Source organism: Mytilus californianus, unplaced genomic scaffold, assembly GCF_021869535.1.
Source record: "Mytilus californianus isolate M0D057914Y unplaced genomic scaffold, xbMytCali1.0.p SCAF_1, whole genome shotgun sequence".
In the NCBI taxonomy this organism is placed as follows: Eukaryota; Metazoa; Mollusca; class Bivalvia; order Mytilida; family Mytilidae; genus Mytilus; species Mytilus californianus.
This window is the reverse complement of record NW_026262581.1, coordinates 105107284-105122071: the sequence shown is the minus strand read 5'-3', so window position 1 is coordinate 105122071 and position 14788 is coordinate 105107284. Positions and strand designations below refer to the sequence as shown.

General features: G+C 31.9%; 1 protein-coding gene across 1 annotated transcript; it reads left to right on the top strand.

The window, feature by feature from the left end:
* Positions 1-38: 38 nt before the first annotated feature.
* On the top strand, positions 39-7557 carry LOC127728857 (28S ribosomal protein S21, mitochondrial-like). Its single transcript, XM_052236453.1, has 2 exons — positions 39-179; positions 7267-7557. Exons 1-2 carry the CDS (start codon positions 91-93, stop codon positions 7442-7444), a joined length of 267 nt encoding a protein of 88 aa, XP_052092413.1. The 5' UTR covers positions 39-90; the 3' UTR covers positions 7445-7557.
* Positions 7558-14788: the final 7231 nt, after the last annotated feature.

Sequence of the window (14788 nt, the reverse complement as noted above, 5' to 3'; positions counted from 1 at the left end):
ACAATATTTTGTTTTCATTTCTATTACAAATCGCATTTCTCCAAACGCGTAAGTGACCATTGGGAAAGGGAGACCATTCATTGACACAAAATGTCATGCCACAGAAATGCAAAATTTCTGGCAAGAACTGTTTTTGTCCACAAAAATAACGTAGAACAAGCCCACAATGCAATGATGAGGTACTATTATGAAAATACTAACATTATTTTCTGGTAAAAAAAGGTAGACCATCATAAATCCTAGGATAAGCAAACAAATTGCTTTCAAAACAAGTTTAACCTTTCCAACACAGAGTGTTTGGTAGTATCATAATTTAAGGTTCATCATAACAAATCGACAAATATGGCCGTATATTCACTTCAAAAACTACTCTGTTTACAGACTTACCTGTGCAGTTTGGAAAGTTTTAAGGCCTGGCATCCACTAGATATATACAAGTTAAATGCATTTTGTGTTTCATAATCTTATTTTTAGCTCACCTGGCCCGAAGGGCCAAGTGAGCTTTTCTCATCACTTGTCGTCTGTCGTCGTTAGCTTTTTACAAAAATCTTCTCCTCTGAAACCACTGGGCCAAATTTAACCAAACTTAGCCACAATCATCATTAGGGTATCTAGATTAAAAAATGTGTCCGATGACCCCGCCAACCAACCAAGATGGCCGCCATGGCTAAAAATAGAACATAGGGGTAAAATGTAGATTTTGGCTTATATCTCTGAAACCAAAGCATTTAGAGGAAATCTGACATCGGGTAAAACTGATTATCAGGTCAAGATCTATCTGCCTTGAAATTTTCAGACAAATCTGACAACCTGTTGTTGGGTTGCTGCCCCTGAATTGGTAATTTTAAGGAAATTTTGCAGTTTTTGCAGGGGTTAAAAAAATTTGTTACAGCTCACTAGCCCAGGACTTATTGGTAGCAGGATTTTACTAGCCCTGTTGAAAGATCTGCTAGCCCATCAAAACTGACCTGCTAGCCCGAGTATACCTTACAAATTTAGAGTGGGTGTCCCTTGTTTTGAATGCGGCATTATACACGGTATTTGATAAAATAAATCAAATAAATTTTTGTTTTATTAATTATAACAAGGATCTCTAGACATCTTTTTGGATATCCCTTGTACTATGGGTTGTTAAATATTTTCGGGCACAGAAAACATGTTCATTGATCTTGTCATGTGAAACCAGTGGTTCAATTCGTATATTTGTTGTTCCCACATACAAAGTAGACTTTTTATCAGCGTGATCAGGAAAATAACGGCAATAGTAACAGATAGAAAACTCAGGGTAAACATTCATAGAAACGAGACAAGGGCAGTGGAAAATATTTCATGTATATTTTGACCACAAAGAGGATTAACCCGGTACCCTTTGCCAAAAAATAATCTTCTTTTTCTTCTATTTGCCAACGGACTTTATGTTATGTATTGTAGTTTCACTTTCCATATTCCGTATTTATTCTAATTTAAGCTCCACGTAGTAAAAATCACGTGATTCAGGAATATAGTATCTTGGAGTTAGACTATTTCTTTCTTTTCGGGCGGGGACTCCAAACAATCAACATGCATGTGTATAACGGCACTGTAGATTTTCTTATTAAATAAAAAAAATTGCCGGTCCGGTACATAAATAGATCGGTTAGAAATCAAAGTTTTAATTTTAATTAGATTAGAGGGTTGAAAATAGAGAACACAAAAAAAGGGGGGGGTGGGTGTTCCACAGGGAATATTTCCTTCTTATGAACTCTACATCTGAAAGTTTTAATTTTTTTTATTTACTAGAAAGAGAGAAAAACAAATGTAAGACAAATTGTGAATGGTCTTTCTTCCTTTCTCCCGTTCACAAAACATCATCTCTTGTTTATCATCAGTAACAATCGACCTTGCCCATTGGGAATCTTTCTGTCCATGACACTATAAATGTTTTTTTCCGCTTTTCCTGGTCGTATTTGGCATTTTTTGGGATAAATTTTCAGCCTCATTACCCCCTTCATCTACCATTTTACGTTTTGAAACTGACAAAGTTCCTATGGGTGGCCGTATAAATGTTTAGAAATAATTTGTGCATGGTTTCAAGCTCAAATTAACAGCTGTCCAACAAGACAGGTCAATATCGATCATTACATCATACACCCAAGTACCATTAATTGAAAATCTCGGCATAAGCAATGTACAATACCCCCTGTACTGAGAAATTGATATTGAAAGTACGTGAATTGCGATCAATACATGATACCGGTCCACCCAGAGTTAGTTGTTCTATTTTTAAAACATGTACAAAATCGGTTCAAATTCTTGGAATCCCGGATGACGTACATAATTGAATCTGATTGGCTAAGATAGAATAGTGATGAGGGGATTTTCCACTTACTATTTTGGAAATGCCAAGAATTGTTTGTTACTAGTCCGTCGGGCATATTCGGTTACCAGTTTTAATTGCTCGAAGTGTAAAAGTCTAGTCCCGGGCGTCGGGCTAGTGGATTTTTTAACCCCTGTTTTGGTTATTATCTTGAATATTATTATAGATAGAGATAAACTGTAAACAGCAATAATGTTCAGCAAAGTAAGATCTACAAATAAATTGTCATGACCAAAATTGTCAGTTGACCCCTTTAGGAGTTATTGCCCTTAATAGTAAATTTTTAACAATTTTTTGTAAATTTTTGTAATCTTTTACAAAAATCTTCTTCTCTGAAACTACTGAGACAAATTTAACCATACTTGGCCATAATTATTATTAGGGTATCTAGTTAAACAAATTTGTCCGATGACCCCGCCCTCCAACCATCATGTCCGACTTGGTTAAAAATAGAACATAGGGGTAAAATGCAGTTTTTGGTTTATATCTCTGAAACTAAAGCATTTAGAGCAAATCTGACAGGTGGCAAAAATGTTCATCAGATTTAGATTTATCTGCCCTGAAATATTCAGACGAATCCGACAACCCGTTGTTGGGTTGCTGCCCCTGAGTTAGTAATTTTACAAAGATTTTGCAGTTTTTTATACGACCGCAAAAAAGGTCGTATATTGGTATGACGTTGTCGTCGTCGATGTCGTCCGAAGACACATTGGTTTTCGCACTCTAACTTTAGTTTAAGTGAATGGATCTCTTTGAAATTTTACCATAAGGTTCAATACCAAAAAAGGAAGGTGGGGATTGATTTTGGGGGTTATGGTTCCAACAGTTAAGGAATTAGGGGCCACAAAGGGGCCAAAAATAAGCATTTTCTAGTTTCCAGACAATAACTGTGGAATGGTGTATGGATCTCTCTGAAATTATACTACAAGTTTCCATACCACAAAGGGATGGTTAGGATTTGCTTTGGGGGGTTATGGCTCAAACCGTTAAGGAATTAGGGGCAAAAAAGGGGGAAAAACAAGGTTGTCCTGGTTAATGGACAAATACTTTAGTACAAAACATAATTTAAAGCAGTGTAAGGGAGATAAATCAAATACATCATTGAAATTATCTCCCTTACATTGCTTTTAAATTATGAATAAAGTAATGGTTAATGAACAATTAAGATAATTTAAAACAGTGTAAGGGAGGTAATCCAAATACAACGTTTTGGTTACTTCCCTTACAGCTTTTAAGTTATGTTTAAAGAAATGCATATTTATAAAGGAAGACCAGTAAAAATATCTGCAAATGTTGCATCTTTTTTTTTTACAAAAAAATCCATATGAAAGATTTGACACTATATTTTAAATTCTATTATAAAATAGATTAAGTTAGCACTATGGTAAATTTAAATGGGTAATTATGGTTGCAAACTCCATTGGAAATTTGATTGAGATTATGACCATATCTTGAGGGAAAGAATTTTTTTGGGGAAAAAAGGAGGGGGGAGGGGGTAAAAAGAAATTGTGGGGGGTCAATTTTTTCTCATTTCAGATTTCAGAAATTAAAAAGAATTATTCTTCAAATATTATTTTTTTTTCAAATTTCAAATATTGAAAAATTTCAAGAAGTAATCTTTAATTGCACAGTATGGCACATTAGATTTTTAAAATTTTTGACCACATTTATTTATTTGTTATGCCGAATCTAACCGTGTATTTAGATTTTTAATTTTGGGTCCAGTTTTCAAATTGGTCTACATTAAGGTCCAAAGGGTCCAAAATTAAACTTTGTTTGATTTTAACAAAAATTGAATTTATTGTGTTCTTTGATATGCTGAATCTAAACATGTATTTAGATTTTTGATTTTTGGCCCAGTTTTCAAGTTGGTCCAAATTGGGGTCCAAAATTAAACTTTGTTTTATTTCAACAAAAATTGAATATATGGGGTTCTTTGATATGCTGAATCTAACCATGTATTTAGATTTTTTATTTGTGGGCCCCGCTATCAAATTGGTTCATATTGAGGTCAAAAGGGTCCAAAATTAAACTTTGTTTGATTTCATCAAAAATTGAATTATTGGGGTTCTTTGATATTCCAAATCTAACCGTGTATTTAGATTTTTAATTTTGGGTCCTGTTTTTTAAATTTGTCTACATTAAGGTCCGAAGGGTCCAAAATTAAACTTAGTTTGATTTTAACAAAAATTGAATTCTTGGGGTTCTTTGATATGCTGAATCTAAACATGTATTTAGATTTTAGATTTTTGGCCCAGTTTTCAAGTTGGTCCAAATTGGGGTCCAAAATTAAACTTTGTTTGATTTCAACAAAAATTGAATATATGGGGTTCTTTGATATGCTGAATCTAACCATGTATTTAGATTTTTTATTTGTGGGCCCGCTATCAAATTGGTTCATATTGAAGTCAAAAGGGTCCAAAATTAAACTTTGTTTGATTTCATCAAAAATTGAATTATTGGGGTTCTTTGATATGACAAATCTAACCGTGTATTTAGATTTTTAATTTTGGGTCCAGTTTTTTAAATTGGTCTACATTAAGGTCCAAAGGGTCCAAAATTAAACTTAGTTTGATTTTAACAAAAATTGAATTCTTGGGGTTCTTTGATATGCTGAATCTAAACATGTGTTTGGATTTTTAATTATGGGCCCAGTTTTTAAGTTGGTCCAAGTTGGGGTCCAAAATTAAACTTTTTTTGATTTCAACAAAAATTGAATATATGGGGTTCCTTGATATGCTGAATCTAACCATGTATTTAGATTTTTTATTTGTGGGCCCCGCTATCAAATTGGTTCATATTGAGGTCAAAAGGGTCCAAAATTAAACTTTGTTTGATTTCATCAAAAATTGAATTATTGGAGTTCTTTGATATTCCAAATCTAACCGTGTATTTAGATTTTTAATTTTGGGTCCTGTTTTTCTAAATTGGTCTACATTAAGGTCCAAAGGGTCCAAAATTAAACTTAGTTTGATTTTAACAAAAATTGAATTCTTGGGGTTCTTTGATATGCTGAATCTAAACATGTGTTTAGATTTTTGATTATGGGCCCAGTTTTCAAGTTTGTCCAAGTTGGGGTCCAAAATTAAACTTTGTTTGATTTCAATAAAAATTGAATATATGGGGTTCTTTGATATGCTGAATCTAACCATGTATTTTGATTTTGGACATTGGACCATAATAGGTAAATCAAAAAAATTCAAGTTCTTAGACCACATTCTTTCTGTGTCAGAAACCTATGCTGTGTCAAATATTTAATCACAATCCAAATTCAGAGCTGTATCAAGCTTGAATGTTGTGTCCATACTTGCCCCAACTGTTCAGGGTTCAACCTCTGCGGTCGTATCAAGCTGCGCCCAGCGAAGCATTTTATTGTTATTATCTTAGATATCATTATAATATCTAATATCTAATACTATTAATTATGATTTTAACCTTATTTTACATGATTTCCAAAGCATCAGTAAATACAGGTGAGCGACACAGGCTCTTGAGAGCCTCTAGTTTATTTCTTAAATTAAAATTTTTAGTAAACATGTATATCATTTTAGTGTCTATAAACTATATCTAGTGCTATATCTGTGTCTTTGTAATATTTTGTATCTGTCAAATTCATGCCTTTTTATCTTGAATAAATATATATATATATTCAGAAAGATTAAATCGTTTTTGGATTTTGATGGGCATTTTTTCCTTCCTGCAGAAGGTGTAAAAATAAACAAACACCTGAATTGCATTTGATACTGTCCACTCAGTTACTACCTTTAACTCACCTATAGATGTGTAGATATCTATTGTCCATGCCAATCAAGGACAATCAATACAATACAAACCGGTTGTTACCTGAGAGGGAGCATCTCAAAGTTGTATCCCAACTTAGTTTATTTTTACACCTTCTGCAGGAATGAAAAAAAATGTGCATTAAAATCCAAAAAAGATTTTATCTTTCTGATATACAAAATACATTTAACTTTCATATATCTAGTGGATGCCAGGCCTTAAAACTTTCCAAACTGCTCAGGTAAGTCTGTACACAGCGTAGTTTTTGAGGTGAAAATACGGCCATATTTGTCCATTTGTTATGATGAACCTTAACTCAGTTTTTGATGGTATTTTTTTGTAATTTTAAGAGGAAACTGATTCTGAATCCACATAAGAGAACATGGACTTTGCCATTTCTACTAAATATATCTGCAACAACAACTACCCAAAGATAAAAACAGTTGAACAGTTTTTTAACTGAAAATAAATACTTCAAGCATAGAATTGGTAATGTTCATAATTTTGCTGTTCCTATATATACATCAGTGAGACAAAATAAACCAAAAAGACATTTAGAGGTGAGCACATAGTTTTCAATAATTGACTGGTTTCTATACAATATGTCAAGGTCAGAATGGGCTGAAGTCTAAAAAGGTTGTGAATAATTTGATCAGAGATTATCAAAGATCTGCTCTTTAATAACACCAAACTTTCACAATAACAAAAACATTAAATTATAATGAACAACAACCCCAGACTTTGAACAGCTACATGAATACATGTATGTTGGAGATTAAACATAAATTTCTTTTAGATTAGATTATTCCTTTTCCTTTATAATCTTGATCACTGGAACAATATAAGGTACATACAAGAACTTTCAATAATAAAGTGTTCAAGAAAACCACATGATTCTGAAGGTACATGTATGACATTTTCAAGGTCTTAAAAAACTATAATCCCTAAATATGAAACAGTAAAATTATATTCAATAAGAGTTGAATTTTAATTTATGATTATGTTAGGATATACATGGAATAAGAGGTGGTGTGATCAATTAAAGATATTACAGGGCTATTGTCTTTGTCTCTCTGAATGGTGTGATCCAAGCAGGGCTCTGTTTTACATACTTAAATACTTTTTTTCAGATTTATGAGAAATGATGGAATCGTTGACCAAGTGAGAAGAAAGAAATATTATGAAAAACCAACAACAATGAGGAGACGTATAAGTTATGAAAGATGTAAGAGGATTTACAATGCTGACATGCAAAGAAAAATTGAATTTGTGATGAAAGTCAACAGAGAAAGTCCATGGATAGGATGACAAAGATTAGATACATCATGTGTATTCTGCTCCTCATAAAAATGACATACTTCCAAAACTTTATTCAGATGGAATGTAAATTATATAGAAAATAAAAAGTTGTGTCAAATAAAGTTCATAAGTTGCACAATATTTTTAAAGCATTCTCCCTCCTCTGACAATCTTTGTATTCAGAGATTTCTAAATTATTATTCAAATTTTGGATGGGTTTATAGAAATCAGGTTGTCTCTCCAGACAAACTTCTTTATCCTTTGATTCAGTTCAAACTTTTTAGAATAAATAATAAATGATATGCAGCATGTGAAAGATTTTTAATTTTGTTAAGTTTACCAAGAGTAATGCCCCTTTCACCTTAGAAATTATGACCCTTTTCAGACCAGACTATATGGTTTATTGTATCTACATGAAACTTATTTCTTTGTTGGATCTTTATATGCAGATGTGCATGTGGGTAGTATGTTCCTTGAATTGTTTTTTTTTTTGGCTCGCCTGGCCCAAAGGTGAATTTAAAAATCTACAATTAAGTCAACATGACTGCAATAATTAGTCAACTCCTTATTGAAGTTATTCTCGTATAATGACTTTTTTTACCAATTTTTTTGCTTTTTTGCCTATGATCTTGAAAACTTTAATAGATCGATAGAAATTTCAAATAGTAAAAATGATTAACAAGTCAAGATCTACAAATAAATCAGTAAGACCGAAGTCATTGATCGACACCTTATTGAAGTAATGGCCCTCAAGGAACAATTTCCCCCAATTTTTTTCATTTTTTCCCATTATGTTTAAAATTATAAAGGATAGATAGACACTTTAAAAAGCCAGTCGACTCTTTATTGGAATTATTGCCCTGCCATTACCATTTTTTTGCATGTTTTGCCAATTATCTTGCAAACTATAAACGATAATTAAAAACTTTAAAAAAGAAATATGATCTAGAGGTTAAAATCTACAAATACGTCAACATTACAGAAATTGTCAGTTAATTCTCAATATTGTTATTATCCTTTAATGAATACAAATGTATTTTTACCTAAAAATGGGAATTGTTGAAGATGCAAATGAGCAACACAGGCTCTGTAGAGTCTCTAGTTTAGAGTTATGCCCCTTTCAAATTTTGGTACTGTCCTTGTCATTGCCACTCCACCAATATGTTTTATCATATCTACACAAAACTTGTTATATTGTTAAATCCTTATATACATATTTGCATGTGGTTAGGGTGCTCCAGTCCATTTTTTCCTAGCGATGTCCCTTCGAACTTAGAATATTTTGACCCTGTCCGGCAACTATGTCATCACAACTTCTCCTTCATGGTTTATGGTATCTACATGGAAATTGGTACATTGTTAAATCATAATCATGAATGTGCAGATGTGCATGTGGGCAAGATATTTCAGAAAATTGAGTTTTTCTAGAGTTATGGTCCATTGAACTTAGAAAAATTTCTTCCCCTCAATGATGCTTCTTATATCTATATGAAACTTTGTATATTTTTAGAACCTGAGATGCAAATATAGATGTATGTAGGATGTACATGCATCACATGCATCAGAGACGTCATCAAATAAAACACTGAAAATTATATTACCAACTTCTTTGATTCCCGTATTTCAGTCACGAGAAACTTAAATGTCATTCAGGGATGGGGGAATAGTATAAGTCCAGCTTAGTGGACAGTTCAAGTTTTGTTCTGTTAAGTGAACTGTAGTCATCCCTATTTAATTCTGTATTTAGTGAGCTATTGTTTTCACCTTTTTAGCTTTTCTCACTTAGCATGTCGACATCGTCCATTAACTTTTACAAAAATCTCATCCTCTAAAACTGCTGGGCCAATTGGAACCAAACTTGTCCACAATCATCATTAGACTGATTAGAGTATCTAGTTTTAAAATGTGTCTGATGACCAAGTCTATCAACCAATATAACTGATATGGCTGAAAAGGGCACATATGATTTGAATGCAAGACAACATCAACGGACGACTGATCTAAGTGATGAGAAAAACTCACTTGGCCCTGTGGACTAGGTGAGCTAGAAATGGAAACCAGGAGCATTCAATATTTTTTTCTATCAGTAGCTTATACATCAATGGAAGACTACAACAGATTTTTTGTAATCATAGTGGGATGATTAACATTGCAAACATAAGAGCAACTAGCACATGGCTTCCCATAGATCCTACTGAACTGCATTTTTCATGGAATATTAGGAATCATTTATTTTTTTGAGATTTTTGACAACATCCTCTGCATTAGTTCATATTGTCTTAATTAATGTACATAATTCAGTCTGTTTTCGATGTTGTTTTTAATTTGCACTTCCCTTTGAATTTGCTATTGCTTTTCAAAAGTGTTAATCATTGGTTCATATCAATGGATTAATTTACCAATCTACTAGCATCTTCGCATCTTATTGTCAGAAGGAAACACATACTATATGATAAAATACTGGTTTAATCTTGCCTGCATCAAAATTTTGCTAGGAGTATATGCACAGGCACTTGTCTCAGAATTTTTTTTTTATATATATACCTTAAAAAACAGGTATATAGGAATTTTTTTTTCTGAGACTAGTGCCTGTGAGTATATGGCTGTCTGACATGTCATTCGACATTGACCGTAATTCCACACTTCATTGATCTTGTTAAGTTTTCAGGATTTTCCTACGTAACAATGAATCATAGGTAAAAGAATATTTTGGAGGAGTATGTGTCCATCTGACACAAGTCAATAGATCAAACCTAACTTAGTGGAAAATCTAGTGGCTTAGAAATGCCTCCCTGCAAACACTGAGAAATTGACCTTTTAAACATTTTTACATTCTCTGTAAAGTTGCTTATGATTATTAGTTCTTCTTAACATCGAGCACCTAGTAAAAAGCTTGTTTTCGCACTATTAATAAAAAGAAATTTCTGTTTACTATATACAGCAGATATTGTTCACTAGTAAACATTCTGGTAATAGAAACAATGAACAAAAATATAAAATGAAACAGAATTTCCATCTTATATATTAAGTAATGACAACAGGTGTTGTTTTATGTAAAATATAGTTTTATGTGTTGCTATGAATAAATTCCTCATGTACCAACATCAATTTATGTGTTTGCTGGAGGTTTAATTTTCTAAATCAGGAGGCACATAACTGATAAACTCAACACTTGACAAAATGTGTTGCTGGCAATGGGGCCAAGCTGACTGCAACATCACTGGTTGCCAATATGATTTTTTTTATTACTAAGGTCCCTGACTGAAACAGCATTTTTCTTGAATACTTTTGAAAGTATATTCAAATTGAGTGGTTCACTTTTCTTATTTAGCAATCAAGTGAAGTTTTTTCCAAAAGATTATTATCAGTAAGCAAATATGTATGGTTTCTTTGAATTGTGAATGCTTTATTTAATTTTAGATTATTTTTTTGTGTGCGAGTGATTTGCTTGTTTACCTCAAGGTTTAATTCAATCAGCGAAAAAAATGAAAATTAATTCAATCACTAGCTAGCATATATCATATATACACTGGTACATGTTTTTGCTAAAAATAAGGACAAGCAAACACATTGCAGTGGTTACTTTTAAAATCCTGATTAGTTACAAAATTACTATTACACTGAAAATGCTAGAACAGTATATAAATAAAGTACTTTTTTTCATTGGTATCAATTTTTGTGGTCTGAGCTAAAATTACGGATTTTAGTTTTCTGAAAAAAATCAAAAGAAGCATTTGAAACAATCAGAAACAAAGAATTCTTGAAAAATATCATATGTTGTTTTATAGTGATTTGCATGATTTGTGAGACATTGCAAAATAAGGTGTTCCTTTTCAATTACATTTTCATCTTTCATTACTGACAAGTTTCATAAAATTTTGAATAAAATAATTGCTTTCGTAAATAAGCTGATTCATCTACAAAAAATGTATGCTTACAAATTGTCTCGATTGAAGGAAATGCAAAGCAAACATTTGAATTGTTTCACATGTGTAATCAAAAGTGATGACACTAACTTTCCCCCAAGATGGAATCATCAACAGATTAACAATCGTCAAAGTTGTAAATTGGGCCATAAACATGTCACTTAAAGAAAACAGTAACATAAAAAAATTTGTAAGGGTTCCGCGGAACCCAGTGTCTCGCCTACTTTTTCTGTTAATCGCAGGCTCAACAAAAATGAGGAAGTAAATCAATAAAATATTCCTCTTGATACTATCTTTTGATTGTAAGAACTTTCTGTCCAAGTTTGGTAAAAATCCAGGATAGTTTATGAATCTAATAAATGTTTAAAAACTTTATCTGCAGACTGAATGTAATGTTAACTTGAAGAAAACAAAATTCCCTTCTTGATACTAGCATTTGATCATAAACAAGCTTCTGTTAAAGTTTGGTGCAAATCCAAAATAGTATAAGAAAGTTATTAAAATTTAAAAAACTTTAACCACAGAGTGAATGTGTTGTTTCCTGACAGGAAATCTAAGTCCATTTAAAAGTAAAATACGGGAAAAATGGATTTATTATTTTACAAAATTTCCTTCTAGATACTAGCTTTTGATCATAAACAAGCTTCTGTCCAAGTTTGGTACAAATCCAAAATAGTATAAGAAAGTTATTAAAATTTTAAAAACTTTAACCACAGAGTGAATGTGTTGTTTCCTGGCAGAAAATCTAAGTCCATTTAAAAGTAAAATACGGAAAAAATGGATTTATTATTTTACAAAATTTCCTTCTGGATACTATCTTATGATCATAAACAAGCTTCTGTCCAAGTTTGGTACAAACCCAGGATAGTTTAAGAAAGTTATTAAAATTTTAAAAACTTTAACCACACAGTGAATGTAATATTTCCCGGCAGAAAAACTAAGTCCATTTATAAGTAAAATACGGAAAAAATGGATTTTTATTTTTACAAAATTTACTTCTGGATACTATCTTATGATCATAAACAAGCTTCTGTCCAAGTTTGGTAGAAATCCAAGGTAGTTTAAGAAAGTTATTAAAATTTCAAAAACTTTTAACCACAGAGTGAATATTTGTGGACGCCGCCGCCGCCGACGACGCCGACGGAATGTAGGATTGCTATGTCTCGCTTTTTCGACTAAAGTCGAAGGCTCGACAAAAATGATACATATGAACTTTGAATTGTAGAATAAATTCTTATGAAATATAAACGCAAGCCCAAAATGAAATAATATTTTTTTTCATATGAGAATTATTAGGAGATAAAATGAACTTCATCATCACATATCATCACCGGAAGTCTGACTTTCATCAATCAAAACTAGTTTTTCATGAGAATTAAAAGGTTGAGTCGTACATTTAGGTTTTTTTTAAAGTTTAACTGGGAATAAAAATCCTGTCAGTTGTTGTATATAACAGTTCATAGTGTGTTTGCTGATATGTATTCTCTAGATTATATGCCGGTATCCTTGTAGTCCTACCTGCATCTGGATCATTCCTGGTCTTGATTTGGACATCAGTTGTTATAGTTTGTTGAACACTTAAATTTGTGGATAAATCCACCATAAAAAGCACGAAAATTGATATCCCATGAATATTAGTACTTTCACAGTAGCTGAGGGATAAAAAGAGCAGATTGTTACCCCAAGAAAATATGGTCAACCAAGGCAAGTTTCCAATCAATCTTACATGATTATAATAACAAGCATTCTGAGAGTATTGCATGGCAATACATAGTCCCCTACCGGGTAAAAATTCATTATACTGGAACAAAATGCTAACTTGTTCTATAACTTGTCATGGTGTAAACAAAAAGAAAATATCAAGTCAATATCTTCAAGCATGACTAAAAACAGTGTGGAAAACTGATTATATGAGTGAATTTTTCAAGTCCAAGGACCATAACTCTGCACAAAATTATCCGACCGATACAAAAATTTGAACTTGATCTGTAACTTTTCATGATAAAACTATATACCAATTATCAATCAATATCTTCATGCATGATGTGATTAATAGTTCTCTAAAATTAGATATGATGTAATACAATGTATATTTATTTTCAAGTTATAATCAAATATAATTAATAGTTCCAAATATTTTTTCTTTCATTTGTCACAAACTAATATAGATTTGTAACTTATCTATAAAATGTCAACAACTTTTATCTATACACAATGTAATGTAATGAAATATATACCTTAATAAAAATAGATTATTATCTAATTAAAAGATTTCACTTCATCAATTTTTTTTATGTATATAGCATTCAGAAAATTAGTTTATACAAAATAAAAAACACTTCAAACAATTAACCAAAGAATGTCTTTAAAAAAATGAGTTATCTCTCTTTGTACAGAAATATGGTTTATCATACAAAATGTAGTAACATTAAATATGGACCATGATAACTCTGGACTAAATCATCAGACCGGAACAAAATTCGAACTTGATCTATAACTTGTCATGATAAAACGATATACCAAATATCAAATCAATATCTTCAAGAACGAAGAAAAAAAGTGTGAAAAGCTGATTTGCCGGACTGACGGATGGACAGACGGATGGAGTGCAAACCTAAAGTCCCCTTCGACTTCGTCGGTAGGAGAATAATAATCTTTAAGTGTCCATAGGCTTGACATGGCAAAGACATTCGTATATTAAAGACAAAATATTGACCTTTAAATGGTTTTTGAATTGTAGGGTTTCTGTCTTGATGAGATCTACCCCACATCTCAATTACTCTATATGTAGAATCACATGATCCACTTTCTCTCACACATCTGATATTGATTCTGAGGTGTCTGCTAAAGGTAGTTCAATATTATCCTCATATTCTTTGAAATGACATTATTAGTAAATAAAAAAATCTCCATAATAAAACTATTATCAATTTTAAGGTTCAGTACCCAGTCTCAAAAAAAAGTTGAACTTGAAAAAAGAAGCATTTTATCATTTTGAAACTGGAATTGGGATGAAACCATGACCTCTTTGGTTAAAAAAATATTAAAAGACTTAAAATGACATGAAAACAGGAGGCTATCAGATTAGCAAACTGGATTTTCCAGCATGAAAATGATATTTGCAAATCTGGACCCCCAAACATCAAGTAAAACAAATAAATGATTTTTTGTAGGGCTCAGCAAAGGAAAGGCCAAAATCAATCTAAGTATCACTTTTCGCTACTTAAGGTCTACAACACTACAACTATAAAAGCTTAAAACGTGAAAATCAAAATTGACCTTCTTTTAGTTACAGGGAAGAACATATCTATATTTGAAAAGATTTCATCAAAGTATTATCAAATTATTGCAGAGACAACACACTAAGTATCACTTTTTGCTACTTAAAGGACTTGACCTTCATTCAGTCACAGGAAACAACATATAT

What these genes read in the sequence shown, in the direction of transcription:
- LOC127728857 (XM_052236453.1), top strand. Translation starts at nt 91, where the DNA reads ATGTCATGCCACAGAAATGCAAAATTTCTGGCAAGAACTGTTTTTGTC. An exon ending in GCCCACAATGCAATGATGAG is followed by an intron (nt 180 to 7,266) that starts GTACTATTATGA and finishes ACTTTTTTTCAG; the next exon opens with ATTTATGAGAAATGATGGAA.